Raw genomic sequence first — 21,861 nt, forward strand, 5'->3', positions numbered from 1 at the left:
CTTGCAAATAGAATTTTGTTTTTTCATTTAAATAAAAGGTCTTTCTTCTCAATGTGACAAACATTATTTCCAGGATTTTGTATGTAGCTGGAACCATTTAGATGGATTCTGTTTAGCAGCTTCCATTTACTTGGTGCCTTATCAGGTCAAAAACATATTTGTGCACTAGCATCATTGATGATGTCAGCACCGCTCTGGGAATAGTTAGTTCATTAGTTAATTGCTGCTGCAGAGCCAGCAGGGAGGCCCAGAATACATTTTATAGATACAGCAATACAAAAATAGTAGATTATTATTACAGCTCTGCAATGCAGTGCTGATTTAAACCCCCTACATTTATAGATTTTAGAGGGTGTATTCCATCCAAACGTGAAAGTTTTAAGGGCGATCAAGTACTCTAACATCACTTATTTCAATTACAATTCTACCTAATTCACTCAAGCTATTGTGATGAAAAACTTCTTTTGCAACCCCCACCACATCCCACAGATACAAAACATTATTCAAAGTTGTTAATTTGAATGTGAAAGTACAAAGTTGATTTAACCCTACTCCACATTTCATAAAAAAACTGTACGTACAAAATTATGTGTTGTGAGTGGCACGTTCTCCAAGACTTCCACATGCAACTCCTCTCCTGTGAGCCAGGAAATGTCAGTGTCCCAGCCAATTGGCTTCTTCTCTCTAAAGAGTAAATAAGCCCTTCATTAGCATCAGCGCACAAATGCTTGCAGGTGTCCTGCTGAAGATGGGAGATCAGGTAGAAAGTTGCGCTGTGGGGGTTTGCTACCCAGTCTCTAACTGTAGGAAATTTTATGAGCAGTACATACCAAGGAAAGCACACCTTCCCTGGACACACCGTGTCAATCAGTTCCAATAGTGGCTGATTCCTTGATTCCAAGGTGACAGATACCTTCTAATCGAGTGCCTGTGAAAGCACCTGTTCCATAAGAGTTCCAAAGAGATGGCTAATTTTGTGTAGTAAGATAATCTACAAACTTCTTAGAACTTGAAACTTGAAACTCAATGTTTTCTCCCCACAGGAACTATATTCAGTTAAGAACACACTATAACCAAGTCAAAATCAAAAAGTTAACGAAACCTATTTAATACTTGTTTGGTTAGGACAAGTTTGATTATTGAGTGTTTTGCCAGCAGTCTATAAGCTCATATTACTCTATATTATGCCTGTTCTTGAAGTGATTAAATCTTTTTCTAGGAGTTTGCCATTCTTTCTAGGCAGGTCTTCAAGGCACAAATTGTTTTAGTGAAAAGTACTGTATCTTTCTGAACTTTGAAAACAACTTCCAAAATGTTGGATAGAATTGGCCATACTGGTTAAGTCTAAGAAGATATTCTAAGAGCAAACACCATCACACACAAACCATACCCATCTTGTATTCTGTAAACAGCACAGCACTCTGGAATAAGACCTCTCATCATCAGAGCTTTCTTTAGGCTGTCTCGGACTGTCACTCCACATCTTGCTGGAACCTAGAGGTCAAATGTAGAAGAAATTAATTAAAACAAGTTCCAATTTATCTCCCCAAATCAATGCAAACATTTTGCGTCTCAAGTGCTAAAATCCACTTTTCACAATGCTTTACAGAATGCTAGGTAAGAGATTTTAAAAATCTTTTTTGTAATGTGGAAAATTTTATTGGCGAATAGCACATAAGCAATCTAGCTCAGCTAGAAGAGAGAACAAGCTCTACGTTTGTATTAACATTTGGAATGAAATATTGACCCAACTCTAAAAGTGACATTCCAACTCTCTTCATCTTGAAGAAAGTGGAAACACAGCACACAGATAGCTAATAACTACATACATCTATAAAAAGTTCAGATCAAACTGTAAAATTAAGTGGGGCAACATGCCAAGTGGAATTAAAATGAAAGAACTTGGACTGCACTCAAAAAAAAGATAAGATGTAAACATTTTATTTTCTATTTCTAAAATAAAAGATAAGCATGTAAACAAGTAAAATAAAACAATCATCTGAGTCAGGCAGACCATCACCTCTCCCTTCAACCTATATTTGCAACTCTGCAGACACTTCCTATTTGAAAAACGTATTCCCCTCTTCAGTTTCAGTATTTGAAAAGTTTAAATATCTAACAGGATAGGAAGAATGGAGAAGCACACTGAAACTAGCTAAAGAACTGTAAACTATGCAAAATAAAGATATTTTCCTTGCCTCTACTCTATTCTAACTGTAGGCATATAAGTACACCATCTCTAGGCATACCTGTGATTTAGCAGTGTATAGTGTCAAGCCATAAAACCAGAACAACACATAATCTAGTCATTAAGTGTAGTTAGGGTGGTATCATCCACTTACTATTTCTAGAACTAAATAGTGAAAATATGTAACACTTTGGGTGGTATACACACTGGGACATATATAATCATGGACAGCACCTCAGACATGAATCAAAAGAAAAACCCACAGACTTAACTAACCAAAAAAGTCTGTCTCAACAGCTGAGATTTGATTCCAGCTTGCTAGTGACCTAAGCCAGAGCCCTTGATAGCCAAAAGCAGTCTCTTAATAGGCTTCAACTGGCTTTGGATCACAGCCTAGTTTTTGCTCCTTGCACTTAAAGTTCCATGGGTATTTAGGGGTCCTATGTCCTACTTAAGGATGACAGTGAAAAGCAGCAGCCTATTTCAAGTAGCTTTGTGAACACCACTTGAGGTTATGCTATATATTGCGTTTCTAGAACTCAAACACGTGCTCTCTCAGAAGAGACAAATAAAAGGAGTATTTTGCTTTACAATATTCCTCCCGTTAATATGAAAGCAATTCTTACAGGATATTTGTGCATTTTCATCTGGTAAACACAAACATTTAGAAATTATAGTTTCTACTAATTCCTTGGAAAAAACATCCTACAGCATACTGCTTTACAATCTTGACGTTCAGCCTTAAGTGACTACTTTGTTTTACGCATTCCATTACTTCTTAATGCATCTTTTAATAATCTAAGTAACTTCTTCCCATCCTAGAAGTTAACACCCTGGCTTTCAATCACTTATAGTCATTCCTCCAGCATAAAACACCCTTAATTGTTACTAATACCTGTCACTGGTATCAAGAGGGATCCCGGGAGCATCTATTTTCATCAATATTGTCAACAACTTCCCATTGTAAAACTCAGTCCTCTATTGTTTAAGTCTCTACCAAACTAATTGTTCACATTGAAATCAACTGTTCATAGGGTCATTTTGTGACTGGTACCCCCTGCTTCTGACCCCTGGCAATGTGGTTAGCATAACTAGCACCATTTTATGAGGCAAGCAGCCATTCTTTGTGACTGAGTGGGTCATGTATTTGTTCTCTTTCCCCTTGTTATCAGACCCTGAAGGTCCTGTGAACCAAGTAGACAAACCAAACATTTCTTCTTCCCCTCCCTACCAGCCTCAGGGTTCCTGGGCACCAGGCCGATTACTCCCTCCCTTGCCGGCCTTGAAGGTCCTGGGCAGCCAGACCCTACATGGTTGGTGATGGCCCCGCCACAGAACAGGGAAGCGTGACAGCACACAGCCTGTAAAACCACGCAGTTACCAGTCCTAAGGGGGGAACCTGGACTGGAGCTGCTGCTGGACAGTGAGACCCGGGACACACCAGTGGCCAGGGAGGCCTCCACTGTCCTCTGCTTCCTCCCAGGATTGAGGCAGTGACTGCTTTTATATGAATTTCGAGGCTAGATTTTGATTGTTATATTGACACACCAGGTGTTAAAGATTTGGCCCGATCTGCAGAGGGTCCAGGTGATTAGAAATCATAAGTTGCATTATAAATTCAGTATTATGCTACTTACAAAATGTACAATGTTGATTCTGCTTGTAGAAATCCTGTGCCATTCTAATCATAAATTCTGTGCTATACTAATCATAATATCCTGTTAAGAAAATAAAGCCTTAATTGTAGCTACAATTTAGTGCCATTATCATTCTGCTAATGATCCCTAAAAGAAACTGTCTGTCCTCTCAGTGTCAGGTGACAAGTTCGCCCTACCTCCAACATATGTATTTACAAATAAAGAGTAAATATTTTTAAGAATTTGACTGAAACCTCTGAGAATTTCAGTGGTGTTTTCCAACCTCCCACACATGTCAGTTCTAATCATGAGCCATTTCACCATTTCCATGGAGCGAGCAAGTGTTCTTCGGCTCAAGGTTATTTTTGCCCTAAGTACAGCTCCCACCGGATTGAGGTAGAGCCCCCACAGACACTTCAGGTCTACCTTTCCACCAACCTCAGCTACTTCACCACTGATACCCACAGTGGAAGCAGAAATTCAAACACTAAGAGGGTGACAGACAGACGGCGGGGGAGGGCAGGAAATGAAGAGAGCCAGGAAAGTGGTTGGGCATGAAGGAGAAATGGGAGGAGAGATGCAGGACAATCACATAATCAGACTGGCGGGGTTGGAAGGGACCTCTGCAGATCATCTAGTCCAACCCCCCTGCTAAAGCAGGATCACCTAAAGCAGGTTGCACAGGATCATGACCAGGTAGGTTTTGAATATCTCCAGAGAAGGAGACTCCACAACCTCTCTGGGCAGCCTCTTCCAGTGCTCGGTCACCCTCACAGTAAAGAAGCTTTTTCCTCATGTTGAGATGGAACTTCCTGTGTGCCAGTTTGTGCCCATTGCCCCTTGTCCTGCTGCTGGGCACCACTGGAAAGAGTCTGGACCCATCCTCCTGACACCCATCCTTCTGACACCCATCCTTTACATATTTATAAGCGTTGATGAGATCCCCTCTCAGGCTTCCCTTCTCCAGGCTAAACAGACCCGCCTCTCAGCCCTTCCTCATACAAGAGATGCTCCAGTCCTCTAATCATCCTTGTAGACCTCCACTGGACTCTCTCCAGTAGTTCCTTGTCCTTCTTAAGACAAACTTAAGAACTGACCAGGGAAAGCCTGTGTATACTGGGAGAGGGCATTGCCATCAGCAGGTTGGTGGGAAACAGCCAAGCAGGCCAGAGGGAAGACAGACCTAAGAGCTAAATGAGGAAGAGGGCAGGAAACAAAGGTAATGATGGAACTACCATGTCGGGAAGAAGTGGTTACAACAGCTGGGGAGGCAATGGAAGCACATCCTGAACAAGAAGCTTTCATGCTGTGATTACAAGAAAAAACGGCTCATTTTGGTCAAGGAGTACCAGGGGGAAGGGAGTGCCTAAGGGAAGCGCTAGAACTCAGCATAGAGGGGGGAAAGATTCCAGCTTGGGCAGAAAACTTCAAGGTAGTAAGTATTAAAAGAAACCAGGGTAGTAAAATCTAGACCTGGGTAAGGGAAGGGAACAGGACAAGGAGGAAAAGCCAAGCAGTGGAAAAAGTTGACTAACATTAAAGAAGAGATGAAAAGAAAAAGGGAAGGAGCCTTGTGCTCATTGGAAGACATTTTCTCCCTCCAGCGCTGATCCTCCATAAAGGCCAACAACATCCTCCAGTACCTCATGATGCAAAGATGTGCATCAGGAACCATGAATTACACTGATGTAAATAATGCCACTTCAGGTGATTTTTAATTTTTGTTTTCTTTTTAATTTTGCTGAAAGCAAGATTTATGAAGTTACAAGCTTCAAGAGATCGATAATGTCAGAAAGGCAAGTTCTCAAAACTTGGAAAGTATCAGAATAAAGGTTGCCTACAGCAACACAAGTGCAATAGGACTGTGAAAAATGTGCATTAAGCATCTTGCTCACTTATTGTTTGCTATTCCTCAGTATTACTTCCCTAAGTCCCTTTCATTAAAATCTGAGCCATATTTATGCAACTTGCAATTAGAAACATGGATAGAACATTTGTTCTCTTCGCTGCCATTTGCAAAAAGATCCAGCTAAAAAACAGTTAGAGAACTGTTTTGATTTCTCTTAAAATCACCAAGTCCTGAATCAGCATCACATTTAGAACATTCTCTTACAGAACTCCTGAGCAGAGAAACAGAAGGCTACGTTAGAAGAACTAAATACTAGAATAAATCCCTGTAGTATTGATTAATCATTTTCCCAGACTGGTACAGTACGGTCTATCACCATCTGTGCATGTAGCCCTTCAGCACCCTCCTTCAGTCCCTACCAGCACCTGCTCTAAAGCAGAAACCTCAGCCTGCAAAGCATTCCCCTCTAAACCTCTTCCCCCACCCCCCATCCTCTTCTCACACTGAAATTATGGCAAAGTTAAAGTCCTGCTCCAAGAAAGTGATTTGGAGAACGAGTCAATCTTAAGAAAAAAAAATCAAAACAAATTCTTTTTTTCCAGCTAACAAACAGGCTTCCTGAAGTAGGAGTTTCGGAACAGCTTCCTACTCACCCCCAGCCGGAGGGAGGGCATGTGGCCCTAGCAGCCTGGGAGTGCAGGGAGCAGAAGCCCCGGCATGGTGCAGCCCCCCAACCCGCGGAGCCCCCAGGCCACCTGCCAGGAGCCGGCAGCTCCAGCACAGCAGGCAGGCAGGCACCAAAGTGGGTTTATCAATTCTATCAAGAGTTTTGCAGGATTCCCACAGAGCATTTTAACTGAATCACATCAGCATTTTTTGACAAAATCGGTTCCCCGTGAGAAAATTTCTGATCTGCTCCAAAATATGCACCCTTAAGACTGTAATAAAGTAAATTGGACAAAGTTTGCATTTGATTGAAACAAAGAATGCTTAATATTATTTCAAACTCATTTTGTCCACGTCTATCCGTTACCTTTTAATTCCTCTGTCTTGTAGCCAAGAGAATCTAAATATGTTTCACAACAGTTGCCACCTAGAAATTCATGCTACTGAATTAGTGGATCCGTTTCCAAATTTTGATTGCTAAGGGTTTTCTTTTTAAGTTACTCATATACCTAAGACTTCTTGATCAGAAATGGTTTAGGTTTTTATAACAATTTGAAAGTTGAGTCACCAAACAATTTTCAAAAGCAAAGAGCATGAAAGACTATGGCCTATACGATACTAAGGAATAGTGCAGAACCTGCCAATACAGACTGCCAGATGTAATAGTACACCAGAGAAAGTAATTTACTTGTGCATCTTGAATCGGGCAAGTAGTGACCCAGGAAAGCACCAAAACACATGCTCAACTTTCCTTGGGACTTCACATTTGCAAACAAATGAAAATTATTCCAGATTCCAAAAACTGTCAAAGCAGAGTGTTACTACCTAGACAGATTAAACAGAACCATAGCACTTAATTTTCTCATTTCTTTTTGTGTTGGGTTTGCGTGGCAAGGTTTTGGTGGCGGGGGGGGGGCTACAGGGGTGGCTTCTGTGAGAAGCTGCTAGAAGCTTCCCCTGTGTCTGATAGAGCCAATGCCAGCCGGCTCTAGAGACGGGCCCGCCGCTGGCCAAGGCCAAGCCAATCAGCGCCTCTGTGATAACATATTTAAGAAGAAGAAAAACACTTAGAGAGAGCTTTTGCAGCCGGAGAGAGGAGTGAGAAGATGTAAGAAACTCTGCAGACACCAAGGTCAGTGCAGATGGAGGGGCAGGAGGTGCTCCAGGCGCCCGAGCAGAGATCCCCCTGCAGCCCGTGGTGAAGACCATGGTGAGGCAGGCTGTCCCCCTGCAGCCCATGGAGGAAGGATGAGGGGGTGTAGAGATTCCACCTGCAGCCCGTGGAGGACCCCACGCCGGAGCAGGTGGAGGCACCTGAAGGAGGCTGTGGCCTGTGGGAAGCCCACGCTGGAGCAAGTTCCAGGCCGGACCTGTGGACCCGTGAAGGGGAGCCCACGCCAGGGCAGGTTTGCTGGCAGGACTTGTGACCCTGTGGGGGATCCCATGCTGGAGCAGTTTGCTCCTGAAGGTCTGCACCCCGTGAGAGGGACTCCATGCTGGAGCAGGGGAACGATGAGAGGAGTCCTCCCCCTGAGGATGAAGAAGCAGCAGAAACACTGTGAGATGAACTGACCGTAACCCCCATTCCCCGTCCCCCTGTGCCGCTGAGGGGGGGAAGGTTTGAAGCCAGGAGTGAAGTTGAGCCCGGGAAGATGGGAGGGGTGGGGGGAGGTGTTTTAAGACTTGATTTTATTTTCTCATTCCTCTACTCTGTTTTGCCTAGTAATAAATTAGATGAATTCCCTCTCTAAGTTCGGTCTGTTTTGCTTGTGACAATTAGTTGAGTGATCTCTCCCTGTCCTTATCTCGACCCACAAGCATTTCGTGATGCCTTTTCTCCCCTGTTTAGTGAATGAGGGGAGTGAGAGAGTGGCTCTGGTGGGCACCTGGCCTCCAGCCAGGCTCAACCCACCACACTTTTACTCATGTAAACTATTTCTATGGACAGTAAGTATTCATAACAAAATTGCTGATATATATTTAGTACCGCAGCCATAAGCATTTAAGCAATGCATAATAAATCATTTATTTCTGTAAATCAGGTCATTCCCGATTCAGTAAGAAATTCAGGGCTACATCCTTAAATAACTCTTACATCATTTTTCTAACATGAGAGCAGAAACTGGCATAGTCTCAGTAAGTTAAAAATGCTTCCTTACACCAATGCAGTTTCCAATATTTTACAGCAATAAAGAGACTCAAGAGACTGACAAGCACTTCAAAAATCAATGTAAAGGTATTCTCTAAAAGCGGAGAGGCTGGACAGCTCTGAATAACTCACATTATACTTCTCAAAACTTGTTAGTTGGTTCCATTTTTCCCCTTAGTCTACAACTGTAGATCAGCTCACTTTAGCCAAGTTTTATGTATTTATGTAAGAAACAGGTAACATACTTTAGGGCTTCAGAAAAACTCCAAACAGTTAAACAGAGTACTGGGTACAATAACAAGAATATTCCAAGTGGTATGGATTTTGAAATATCACTTCAAAGTACTGATTTAGTTATCTCAACACATGCACCTTGAAAGATCACACTTCCCCCCTCCCCCTCCCCCCCCCAGTACCTATATGACTAAAAAAATTCCAGCAACATGCTCACAGAATCTGTTGGAGACAAATAAGCTAAGCTATCTTTTTGCCAAATAACTGGTTTTGCCTTCCCATGTGTTGTGTTTGGATTTTTACCAGAAAACCTAAGATCCACATTTAGTTTCTCATCTTAGGTATGAAGGACAAATGTTTAACCAAATCGGTCAGCTACCTTTTACAGTGCTAACAAATAAAATTAACCCTCTTTGTGGCAAAGAGGATCTAAGATGATACTGAACATCCCACCCTCTGTAACATGAAGAAGAGGACATAAGATGATACTGAACATTATCACATTCTCTATAACATGAAGAACGCTGCTTTCAGACACAGCTCTTCTGGATTTTAGGGCATGATGCTCCGACCAAATTCCAGAAGAAAGCAGCATTTAAGAATATACATTCTAAACGTAGCACATTAGTAAGACAATGGGAGACAATTCCATTGCACTACATCTTGTTTCCAAGGGAAGTTGAACAGAGTTTACGCAGTTTACAAAGCTGCTACCATTCCATCAAATGCATCCCATTTAATTTGCAAAGACATCAGTTACCAGCACCAACTCGCATCTCCAATGCAAGTAAGGGGTACTCATTTGTAGAACACAATGGTCTGACTTATGTCAATACAGAAGTATTTGCTCAAGAGTATACCATCACTAAATCACACTGGATCAAACCTGCTGTGCCCAGTCAACAGCAGCCTCGCCATTATATTTTTCAAGCTTTGGAGGGACAGCTCCCAAACTGTGTTCGGAAAAGCACTGATCATTTGTAAGGTGATGGCAGACAGCGGGACCATCTTACAATTTTAGTTAGGGTGAATGCCAGCGCCAGAAGTTTTCAGGATTGACAGTGACCCACTAATAAAAAAAAAGTTTGGAAAATATGGCTTTAGACTTCAGACTTGAGAGAAATGTTCATCTAGAAAAGTATTCATCGCCACTATATGGGAATCAAAACCCAAGACTTTGAGGTTTGTGTTCAAGTGATAAAAAAGTCAACTGGCTGCTCTCCAAACCAAAACCCAAACGCATTAGAAATTTAAGTTACAAAATAGTTTAAATAAATCTAACAGGTCAGACCCAGAGTCCACATGTGTAGCATCCTGTCTCAGACGGTCACACTCCAAATGCTTTAAAGGCAGCAGGGCAAGAAACCGTACTGCAGAAGGGCTAGAATTCACATCCCTCTCTAAGCTGTTGCAACTGATCCTAAAACCTAATGGATACTTTCATTCCCAGGTAGTATACACATTCTCTACAAATATTAAAGCTTTGATTGGTTAGTTTGCTTAAACAACAAAAGAAGCCATGAATTTAAGTATGGCTTACTAGATATGGAATTAAAATATTTCTTCCGATTATTTTCGAATTTGTGACTTGCATTCCATTTCATCGAGTGCCTGCGTAGCACATCATGAGGTAAAGGAAACACACACACCAAACAATATTTTCCTCTATCATTCATTACTTTCTACAGACAGACTTTCCATCTCTTGAAGTAAGAAATCACTAAGCTCTCCTTATTTGAGGAATACTCTTAAAAAGCAGTGATCAATGCCGCGTGAGGCATTCCAGATGACAAGCCATCAATTTCATAATGCAAGTTTTCAATATTGTTTGACTTTGCAATTTAAGACTCTGTGTCAATAAAATTGAAGTAGATTCAATTATTCTCCTTTCAACACATACTACTTCGAATTTATCCAACACTGAGTTTAACCTGGGTGGTGGGTTAACCCCAGCAAGTAACTGAGCACCACCCAGCTGCTTGCTCACTCCGCCCTCAGCAGGACAGGGGAAGAGAATTGGAAGAACAAAAGCAAGAAAACTCCCGGGTCGAGATAAGACAATTTAAGAAATGAAGGGGGGGGAAAAAAAAAAAAGGGAAAAAATTCCTAGTGATGCAGAAGCAATCACTCACCACCAGCAGATCGATGCCCAGCCAATCCCTGAGCTTTGGAAAAAACTCCCCTCCGTTTTATTGCGGAGGATGATGTTATATGGCATGGAATATCCCTTCGCTCAGCTGGGGTCAGCTGTCCCCACTGTGCCCCCTCCCCAGCCTACTTGCTGGGAGAAGCACTGGGAAACAGGGAAGGCCTTGACCCTGTGCAAGCACTGCTCAGCAAGAGCTAACACACTGCTGTGTTATCAGCACTGTTTTGGTCACCAGACTAAAACGCAGCACTATGTGAGTTGCTGTGAACAAAATTAACTCCGCTCAAGCCAGACCCCCAGTACAGTCTGCTGTAGCACTGCTGTTCACCTTGCTTCACTAAACACCTCCCAAAGACACATTCTTCTGCTTTCCTAGGCGTGAAGGACTTACTCGTGGTAGCTGTAAAGTCTATTTCATTGCACAGCTCCTCTGATGTAGTAACATGTTGTTTGCTTACTGACAGCCTAAAAGAGGTCTTTCATGGTTAAATTTATTCCCAATGAAAACTGGTAATTTAGTCTCTAATTTGATTTTGCCTTTCAACAACAGGATAGGTAGGCCAACAGTTCTCCCTGACAATACAAATATTTAATAAATGTATCAAGTAAAGTTTACTTGAACTTCATTCTACCAGTCTGTTCACATGATGCATAAAATTCTGAAACATTCAGATACATTCAGCAAGCATGCATTGGCATAGGCTACAAATAAACTCCATTTCTGCTGCATGATTGCTATGACACAAGAATTTAATTGGTTTTGATTAGAAAAACCTAATCATGTTAAATCAGGTAGTTAAAAGCAAGAAACTAGTTTATTCAGCTGCCTGAACATCCCTTCTCTGAATTTTCCTTATACTTGACAGGTGAAACCGGTAGGACAGCCTGAATGCCTATAGAAACCCAGTGCTCAGTACTTGGTAAGCTTGAGGCACAAACTCACAGCATAAACTGCAGAAAGCAAGATGCAAATCTTAAGTCAAAAGAAATGCATCTAGCATCATTTTTAAAAACAGAACATTTGAAGGATCCCAGTTATGCATGCATGATGAATTAATTTATGCTAAGAATTTAGGTAGGGTAAAAAGTATCTGATTCTTCCAGCCTTCATGACTGCAGAAGACCACATGATTGCTTGTCTAATTAAAAGGCAGATGTACTAATTAACCAAGGTGCGACAAGAGTGAGAAACCTAAAATAAGAGCTGTCCCTATGCACAGCATTCACAATCCTGTTTCTGCAGATCTCACAAATACAAATTCTCCCTTTTAAAAAACAGTCACACATTTGCATTTTGAGAACTTTCATTAACTTTCTAATACATATGTAACTGACACCTACATGAAGGATACAAACACATAACAAAATGGAAGAGAGCTTTAGTGGCCCAAATTCATGCTCAGTTTTTACACAAATCACCTCCAATTACTCTTAAACTTAAAAAAAGCAAAACAAAGAACAACCAAAAACCACACAAGCTTCTATAGTTGAACACAGAAGGAAGGGAACCTTTTTTTTTAACCAAAGTGTTACTTTTGGTTTAGAAGCTGCCATAGGAAGTTTTCAGAACTCATGGTGGGTGAAAACGGACAGCTAAAGTACTTGGAGGCCACCAAGCTTTCCCAAAGCAGGAACAGCATCTGCTACTCTTGTCTTTCGGGGTTGGTTTGTTTGGGGTTTTGTTTTTTTTTCTTTTCTTCCCCCCCCCCCCCCAGTTTCACTGTCACTACTCAGATCACTATGGACAGAAATGAAACTCAAGAGCGACCAAATCCACTCCTTGTTCACGCTCACAGAAAGAGAGCAGGCACTGGATCTGCAGGAGGACCCTCTGTAAACTCATTGAGCAGAGCCGCAGGGACTCCTTACCACTCTTACAGCCACTCCACCAAGAAGGCCAGAAGACACAAAGCAAACCTAGCAGTGTGTGGCAGACAGCAACGGGCTACATACAGATTCAGAGCAAGAACCATCACCACCTGATGCCTTTTAACTGCCCATCATTTCTTACACCTAAACACAATTTTTTTTCTAACTTTCCACACTCCAGCATACCATCATTCAGGACTGCTCATCTGCTTTCAGACTGTTTCTTCCCACACTGTAAGTACTTGGCTGGAAGAGATTTCTTGGATAATCAAAATCATTCAGGGCTGCTAATATAAGCAAGTTATATGATGCTGTTCATCAAGTACTTGAGTTAGAAGTTCCCCTACCACATTCTCTTCTTTCCTACTAGACTTCACTACAACATCAGAAACCTCCTAATATTGTTCCTCTGCACAGTTATGACTAGTTTTAGCTATTTGATTTTGTACCAGGCCTTATATTAAATGGCTTTTCTCAGAAGCCTTTATTTCCTCCAACATAGAGAAGAATAGCATGTGGCAGATTTAAAGACCAACACAGAATACGATTACTCACACCACATATAACCATGCCTGTGGAATTCCTTATCACAAGACACAAACTTCTAGTATCCATAGTATGGGTTTAATGGAGACTGGATGGAGGGTTTCCAAATAGAAAATGCTTAAACTTATAAAATTCTCAAGTGACAAATAGCTCAAATTTGGAAGACGACATAGGGAAAATACACATGCCTGCCCTATTCTTTTACTCTTCCATTGCGACAGAGAGATACTCCAGATACATCCACAAAACATTTATTCCATTCAAGGTCTTGGAACACTTTCCTGCAAGGGACCAGCCACAACTGATGTGCCACAGGAAACCTGTCTAAAAAGTCCTACTAATGTCTTAAGGTCTACATTAACCAAGCAATCTAATAGGTGAAATTCCTAAATAATTTTAGCTGTTTTGTCAACTTTTACAGAGGAAGGCAAAAATTGGAACAGTCCAGTTTAAAAATGGCAGTTCCAAAAACATGCAAAAAATACTTTACCCAGGTGCTCAAAAAACAACCAACCCCCAAACCCTAAAAAAAAAAAATAAAAATCACATAACTAGAAACAATCCCCCCCAAAATGCTTAGATCTTGTCCTATATGCAAATACCATATTCCTGTAATCTTTACACTAATAGAAAGCTGTTTATGCTCATTGCCTGGAACTAGTCATCTTCAGTTCATTTTAAACTTTTTCCACTGTCTTCTGCCTCTTACATTAAACTGAAGTTACCCTGCTGAGATCCTTAATGACTTCTTCCCATACCTCTGGATCAGGTGTTAATCCTCATTCTCCTTGAATTACTGCCCCTCCCCAACAACCAGCTACACGTCTCCTTCCTTTCATTTTTATGAGTGTTGTCTTCTGTTTTTCTCCCTCTGCTTGCACCTTCAATCATAGAATCATATAATTTGGAAAAAAAAAAATTCCTAATCCACAACACAATTATCTAAGGATCCCACAAGCCTGTTTTGTCTTCTGGCTCCATGCATTCTCTCAGAAATCTCACCGGTAAATAAAACCTATGCTTTTATGCCGACACACTATTATCCACTTCCCATTCAAAACTACCTCCCTTCTACCAAAACCAAGTCTCAGCATCTAACAATCTCTCAGACTTCCAGCAGCCAGCTCAAAGTCAGAGTTCTTACCTCCCTCTCCCATGCAGAAGCTCTCCCTTAATTAGGAGTTTTACTATACACTCCACAGCCATTTAGATTCCTAAACCCAAACAAGCTTTAAACTAATTTTTCCCTAAATTCTCCCACCCACAGTTTGGATAAGCCTCATCAATTTGTTCTGCAAAACAACTGACCATTTCAGGTAGACTTTTACCATCCTGCACTTTTTTTATTTCACCATCCTTTTCTCTGGCCTAGAACAAAATAAAAATTCACACACACAGACTTATCCTGGTCACATCTACACAAAATGCTTCTCCAAAGGACATTTAACTTGCCAGTTGAACCATGCCACTGAGGAAAAAGAAAGTATATGTATTTCAGATATTTATCTCTCTGCTTTACAGGGGATAAATATTTTTTCCCCCCACTAGAGAACAGCAAGCAATCTGCTGTTTTTTCTAGGAGGTTGTTCAGAGAAGGGAACTTCTCTTCTTCCCTTCCCAGTCCAACTGCAGAAGAAAACAATCTTCTCTTTCTGACACTACCTATTAGTTGATTCCCCTCCAACTAACCAAGCCAGCTACTGGGTTTTGCTTTCAAAAACAGTTACATTCTAACCCTGCTGTGTCACCAGCTGAATCAAGATGCTGACTTCAACTGCTAATTAACCAGCAGCAGTAGGCTCTGCCACTTACTGGCTGGGCTTTCCAGGAAGGACCTTCACACCTTTTCCTACATCAGGACAGAACTTTGTCCAACACTCTGCTTTATCATGACACATACAAGGAAACTTGACATCAGCTATGCTACCTATGCACTGAAATCAATTACACTGATCAACACAGTCTCATTTCTTTGTATTGCATTAGTTTCCTCACATCATATTTCTAATTGGACCCAACTCAAACAGATGTATTTATTTGATCCTATACATAAACAGTACTACAATAAAAAATGTAGCAACTCAAGTAACAAGGTAGTTGCTAGTCAAAAAGATAAGCATATTCCCCCCCACCACCACCATTTTAACAGCTCTAAACAAATAGCAGAAAGATGTTGTAGTACTTGGGACTGCTTCAGAGTATGATCAAAGATAAATAAGGACATTGGCTCTCCATTATTAACTTAATTCCAGTCACTTTAAATTAAGTCAGTTTAAGACTGCCATTGCATTCCCAGATAAAAATAAACAAAGACTCCCTTAGGATCTGACAAGATTTCTCTCTTCCTGAAGTAAGTCTGTGGTTGAAGGTAGAGACTGAAAACATTATTGTGATATTAAAAAAGATTTCTTTCAGAAGTAGATATTAATTGAAAGCAGTTAAGGTTGGGGTAGGAGAAGCTTGTTGCAACACTGCAACTTTAACTGCATCTCTCCTCTCCCAGCTACATGCTTGGTTGTAGGACACATTTTATCCTTACTTTAACAGCCACATGGAATGGAGACTTGGGCAGGGGGGAGGCCCTAATGGCAGGTATCGTGTATTTTCGTGAGGAATTTCCTTCCTGCTTCAACCTATCACATCAGAAGCTACTCCATATACTTGAAAATCCTAAACTACATCATGGCTACATAAGCAAATGGCTCAGTTAATGGGCACAAGCAAGACATGACAGGTCTATTTTTAAAGCTAGACGTTACGAAGGAACACTAAGATGTGCACAGCATTTCTCTATCCATTGAGAGAACGAAGGAAGTCTACTACAGTAAGTAATCTCAAGTGTTCAGTGAAAACCATTGGGTGCTTTTTAGGCTAGTGCCCAATCATCTGACTACTGGCAGTTAAAACTGCACTGTAAGCTACAATTCCTTCTGAACTGGGTTTGCTTCTGGAATTTCCTTAGTTTTCAACAGAATACATGTAGGATCAATAAATATTGAAAACAGAGTAACTACATTAAGAGTCGCCATACAAGAAATTCCTGATTTTCTTAATAACACGAGCACTGTTTCAAGTTTCAGAGAAATGAACTTCAGCTCCAAGGCCGATAACCTCAACACTCAGAGTTCCTATAAGCACCATTTCCCAGCTCTAAACCAGAGATAATTTATTAGGTCTATTAAAAAAAAAGTTCAACTTAGTAATGCAACTAGATCCAAGCAGTGTGTAAAACTGAAGAGAAGTCAGCTCTCTCCCTGAGTCAAAGCTGAACCATTAATTTGCAGTATCTGCTGACCAGACCTGAGTATGTATTTCCAATTACTTATTTAGAATAGCAAGTTCAACCAGAACCAGGTCTCCTAGCAGAACTGGAGCCGACCTCCACCTTGCTCTACAGCATATGAAGCCAAATCCTGTCAACCTGAGCTTCCAGCCAGCAATCCCATATGTGCAGTTCATGCCTCCCTGCATCTGCGACATTTGAGCCAGCAGTGTGCCCAGGTGGCCAAGAAGGCCAACAGCATCCTGGCTTGTATCAGGAATAGGGTGGCCAGCAGGACTGGGGAAGCGATTGTGCCCCTGTACTCAGCACTGGTGAGGCTGCATCTCGAATACTGTGTTCAGCTCTGGGCCCCTCACTACAAGAAGGACATTGAGGTGCTGGAGCATGTCCAAAGAAGGGCAACAAACCTGATCAAGGGACTGGAGCACAAGTCTTATGAGGAGCAGCTGAGGGAACTGGGGTTGTTTAGCCTGGAGAAGAGGAGGCTGAGGGGAGACCTTCTTGTTCTCTACAACTGCCTCAAAGGAGGTTGTAGCCAGGTTGGTGTTGGTCTCTTCTCCCAAGTAACTAGCAAAAGGACAAGAGGAAATGGTCTCAAGTTGCACCAGGGGAGGTTTAGATTGGCTATTAAGGAAAAATTTCTTCACTGAAAGAGTGGTCAGGCATTGGAACAGGCTGCCCAGAGAGGTGGTGGAGTCACCATCCCCGGAGGCGTTCAAAAACTGCATAGACGTGGCACTTTGGCACATGGTTTAGTAGACATGGTGGTGTTGGGTCGATGGTTGGACTTTATGATCTTAGAGGTCTTTTCCACCATTAAGATTCTACGATCTGTCTGTTCCTTTATGTAAGTGCATCTACAGACACACTTACACCAGATTTCAGACTAAAGGGACTTGCATCTTCCCTCCACCACTAGCACGTCTCCCACTCTTTTGTCTGTGCCACTTTTTTTTTTTTTTTTATTACCACAGCACAAGACTACAGATTTTCCTGAGGCAAATGTCCAGCTGCGGACAGGAGTGAGAGCCTTTCCCTGACTGCACCCAACTTAAACGACACTTGCCTCCTATAGCCAGGAAGGAGCATCTAGATTTAGTGCTGGAAGAAACTCCTCTTGCCTTGCCACCAGTCACTGAGTATTACTGCTAAGCGCTACAATTCCCTCATGAAATCACAGCACATCCTCAAGCTAGAAAGTTAACTCGTAGGACATAGCAACAGACAAGCTGGCACTCTTGAACTTAATCTCTCCGGTTAAATCTGCAAGCTCCTAATGAGCATGACTGATACCACAGAATTACAACATTCCTAGGGATAAAAGTGAGAATACTAGTCCAGGAAAGCACACGGTCTCACACATGCTTTTGACCATACCACGCTGATCTGTTACTGTTAGTTAAGAACTTAAAGATACACTGGTTGAAGACAATCTGGTTTACTGTGATTAGAATAGCAACATGCACAAAACCATGTCTCAGATGAGACAACACAGTTCTGTACTGGCCCAAAATTGTATGATCTGGTTCACACCGAAATTCAGTTGCCTCTTTTTCCTAACTTGTAATTAGATTTGCATGTTCAGAAATAACTTAAACTTGGTGAAATCCACACATTCAAACATTAAAAAAAATAAAATTCATTCTTGCCAATAGTTTGATGTAGTATATTTCATAATTCTAAACTATTCTTTATACAAAATGATTCCTTCAAAAGCAAAACAGAGCTCAGACTTGAGAAAAGCCTTACCACACCTCTGATAAATGGATTGAGGAGGAGGTGAAAAGAAGAGAGGGAAAGGAGCAGAAGAGGAATACTGCAGATGAGGAGAAAAGAATAAGAGTAGAAATATATTATATGGCTTAGAGAATAGGACAAGATAATACACAGGAGAAACAGAAAAGGAAATGCAACAGAACAATGCAGGAAGCGATATACTGTGGCCCATCGTAGGAAAGAAACAAAACCAGCTTGTGGGACAGGCCCATCACAGGGGCTGCGGCTACAATAGCCACACAGCATAGGACAGAACACACAAAGAAGAAAACAGAGTCTCTCCAAAATCCAGTACCATCTCTCCAAACTTCACAGTGTGGGCAGTACGACATGCCTAGCCACACCTCACTGGCAGACAACAAAGTCACCTTGCTTAACACTCTACATCTGCGCAGTGATCATAGTTTACATTGAATCCTCATTCTCTAGGTTGAAACCCAAAGAGTGCTTTCAATCTTTAGCAGTATCGTTAATAATTAAGCAATATTTAAAAAAAAAATCAGGTGAACACAACTGCCCTCTAATCTACTGTTCCCCACTGTAAGTCTCATGATCTCTTTTGTTCAGTGGGGCAGGGGGGAGATGGAAGGCAGGCAGCAGAGGAAGGGAAAGAACATGTCCCAGTGCCCAGCACTACTCAGTTTATGTTTTCTTCTCTTTGCCAGCAACTCAATTTCCAGAGGCAGTCACAGTCCAGTGACAGCCAATATCTGACTGACTGCTACGAAAAGCATTGGTTTCACAGGGACGCTGGCTGTGCTATGCATTTATTTCCCACTTTTGCTGGAACCACAGCTCCCCTTCTAAGTGAGGAGCATGCACTGCCTTGCAAAACAGAGCCTAGACTATGGCTTGTCAGTAATTTCATGTACCACAATTTGCAGTGTATTATTCTAAAGCACATATCAAGGCTCTTCAGTTGGCAGCTTTTAACTGACAAAAAAATTCCGCCTATAACAGACAATTAAACAGCCAGCAAAAAGTTAACTCTTCTTCCATGACTCCAGGAATCACTATAACTGCCGAAATTGATAAACACTACTTTTTGAGTAGTTTGCAGGCAACACTTCTTGCTCCTCCCAACAGCAACCATGTCCCTCCCCTAGCCAGTTCTCTACACAGGGCCTAATAACATCAGGGTCCAAACACGAAACACTCACTGCAGTGAGTGGGGAGGAAAAGGAAAAAAAAAACCCAAACCCAAGCAATTCTGTGCAGCCCTCCCTAACTGCAGAAGGCTGCTACTTGCTCTAAAGCATTCACTGCTGCTAGTAACTTTGACAACATGGAAAACACTTACTTTCCCCAATCTTGCTCTGTTAAACTAATCAATAATTTTGTATAATACAAGAAACAGAGCTTCCTGACCCCTCCTAATGATTGTAAAATGCTAGATTACTAATTATCTAAGAAAGCTGACTCAAGAAAAATATTTCTTGAGGTATCTTCATTGTTATAAAACTCCTGAACTTTTTGTATTCTCTGTTATTGCTATAATGGACATCTTTGTGTTAATCCTGTTGAAAACATTCAACATATCAAAGCTGAGTGCGGCAGAGCACAAATAGTGATCATGCCACCTCATTGACCTCCACACAGGTATTTTTTCAGCTCCTAAATTAACTTTTGCATACAGCGGGAGAGAGAGATACAGGAAATACTGAGGTTACAAGTATGTGAATAGAAACTGACTCACCACAGTCCTTTGCTTGTTGGGCAGGAAGACTCTAACAATAGGCTTCTGTGGAGACTTCGGGTTATTCCGTGACATATCAGCAGGGTTTTGATAAACCGAAAGGGATGAAGGTGCTACAGAGAGGCTAGAGGAGGAAGATGATGCAACTGTGTCTGTTGAAGCTGAACTGGAGACAGAGAAATCCATTCCATTCCCCATGGATTCCAATAACTGCTGTTCTCTCTGCTGTAGAGCATCTAGTTTGCTGGTGTACTCTTCATAAGCCTGGGAAGGAAGAGCGGCTGTTTTAATGATGTAGTAGCCTCAGACAAAACCAGAAATCTAAGCTCAGAATGAACATGAAACAAAACACATTCTGAACTAATTCAAATTTCCCAGGAATATGAACAAAATGGTCTGGTCAAATTTTTCAGTAGGACACAAAGAAGAAATGGCTTTCAATTCATTACATTAAACATTCTGAACCAACAACTAATTTTTAATAGATTAAATGGATAAAAGAAATCATAAATCACAGTTTCAAAGCACCTGCACTAAATAGTCTAATTCAAAACTACTTTAAAGAAGACATCAATCTTTAACAAATGTTGTCAGCTGCATTGCCGAATTACTGTGCTACAGCTAAATTTATCATTCTGTTAGAATGACAGCTAAATACATCAATGCAATAATTTAGAGAAAGCTAAAATCTGCTTTTCACCATCTGTATCTGACAACTCACCCAGCTCATTGTTCACCATCCTTCACCTCTGGCACTATCCTTTCATACCAGAAAGTACAAAAACTTTATTTCAGTTAGAACACAACAAAGTTTGCCCTGTTACAAAATCATCCATAAACATGTAAAAGTGATCCTTTGAAAGAATTTAACATCTGTATGAAACTAATTTGATTTTCCAAGTTTATGTAAGACCTGATTATGCATTGACCAAGTTTCTTAAACAAAAAAATTCCATAACATTAAATTTGCCCATTAAGTCTTTATTAAATGTAGCCAAGTCAAACATTATTGCCAAGCTCTTTAATACAAATATGTAATCAGTATATATTTTTTGTTTAAAGTTTGTTTCCATCAACTTTGTCTTCGTAACAAGAAAATTTTTATCTGTATCCAAGTATCAGAATTATTTCTTCAGCGTATAAATTAGTACAGAGTATATTCAAAAATCTGAATTAGTTAAGGAACACGTGTTTCATGCTACATAAGCATGTCAGTGTTAACCAAGGATGCGTTAGACCTTTACAGACAAGAAGAGACAAAGATCTAACAAACCTAACATCTAAGCAGTAGGGAACAGAACTTTCTACTTAGCTCTCTAGCAAGACCAAGATGTATGCCAAGCTGCATAAATTTTCAATGCCACAAAGGATATTTATGTTAGGGAAGGATACTTTTTTAAATTTTATTTTATTAATTTGCTTTCATCAAATTTTCTGTGCATAACGTGTTGCTAATTAAAGTTCTAGGAGAACTGAACTGACCAAGAAGTCTGCAGGGTTTACATGTGGAGGAAAAAAAAAAAAAGAGAAAAAATAACTAGCATTCAGTAGTGCTGCCACAAATACTACATTTTACTATGAATTCACTTCTCCAGTTTGTATGTTCAGGTTGACTGAACCCAGGCTGTTTTGTCACATAAACAGTGGTTGGCCCCTCCCTTTTTATGAAGGTTTAGCATCCCCCAGGATGGACCTATGCTCAAAATTGGTGTCATCATCCCCACAGTGTTAACAAAGAGAATGATAATTTGACAGTGAGGACTAAGAAAGAAAAAGCATTTTAAAGAATGGTAGTGAACATCACAAATTCAAATTTAAA

The 21,861-nt window shown here is 40.9% G+C and overlaps 1 protein-coding gene across 2 annotated transcripts in view; it reads right to left on the bottom strand.

The window, feature by feature from the left end:
* BRAF (B-Raf proto-oncogene, serine/threonine kinase) overlaps window positions 1–21,861 on the bottom strand; it is an 89,559-nt gene that overhangs the window by 42,165 nt on the left and 25,533 nt on the right. For both annotated transcript variants that reach the window (XM_054801309.1, XM_054801232.1), the window contains exons 3-5: window positions 20,043–20,306; window positions 1,391–1,494; window positions 582–684 (exon numbers count right to left, since the gene is read on the bottom strand). In XM_054801309.1, coding sequence (XP_054657284.1) covers window positions 582–684; window positions 1,391–1,494; window positions 20,043–20,306 — 471 coding nt within the window. The remainder of the gene's footprint in view (window positions 1–581; window positions 685–1,390; window positions 1,495–20,042; window positions 20,307–21,861) is intronic.

Source organism: Grus americana, chromosome 1 (genome assembly GCF_028858705.1).
Source record: "Grus americana isolate bGruAme1 chromosome 1, bGruAme1.mat, whole genome shotgun sequence".
NCBI lineage: Eukaryota > Metazoa > Chordata > Aves > Gruiformes > Gruidae > Grus > Grus americana.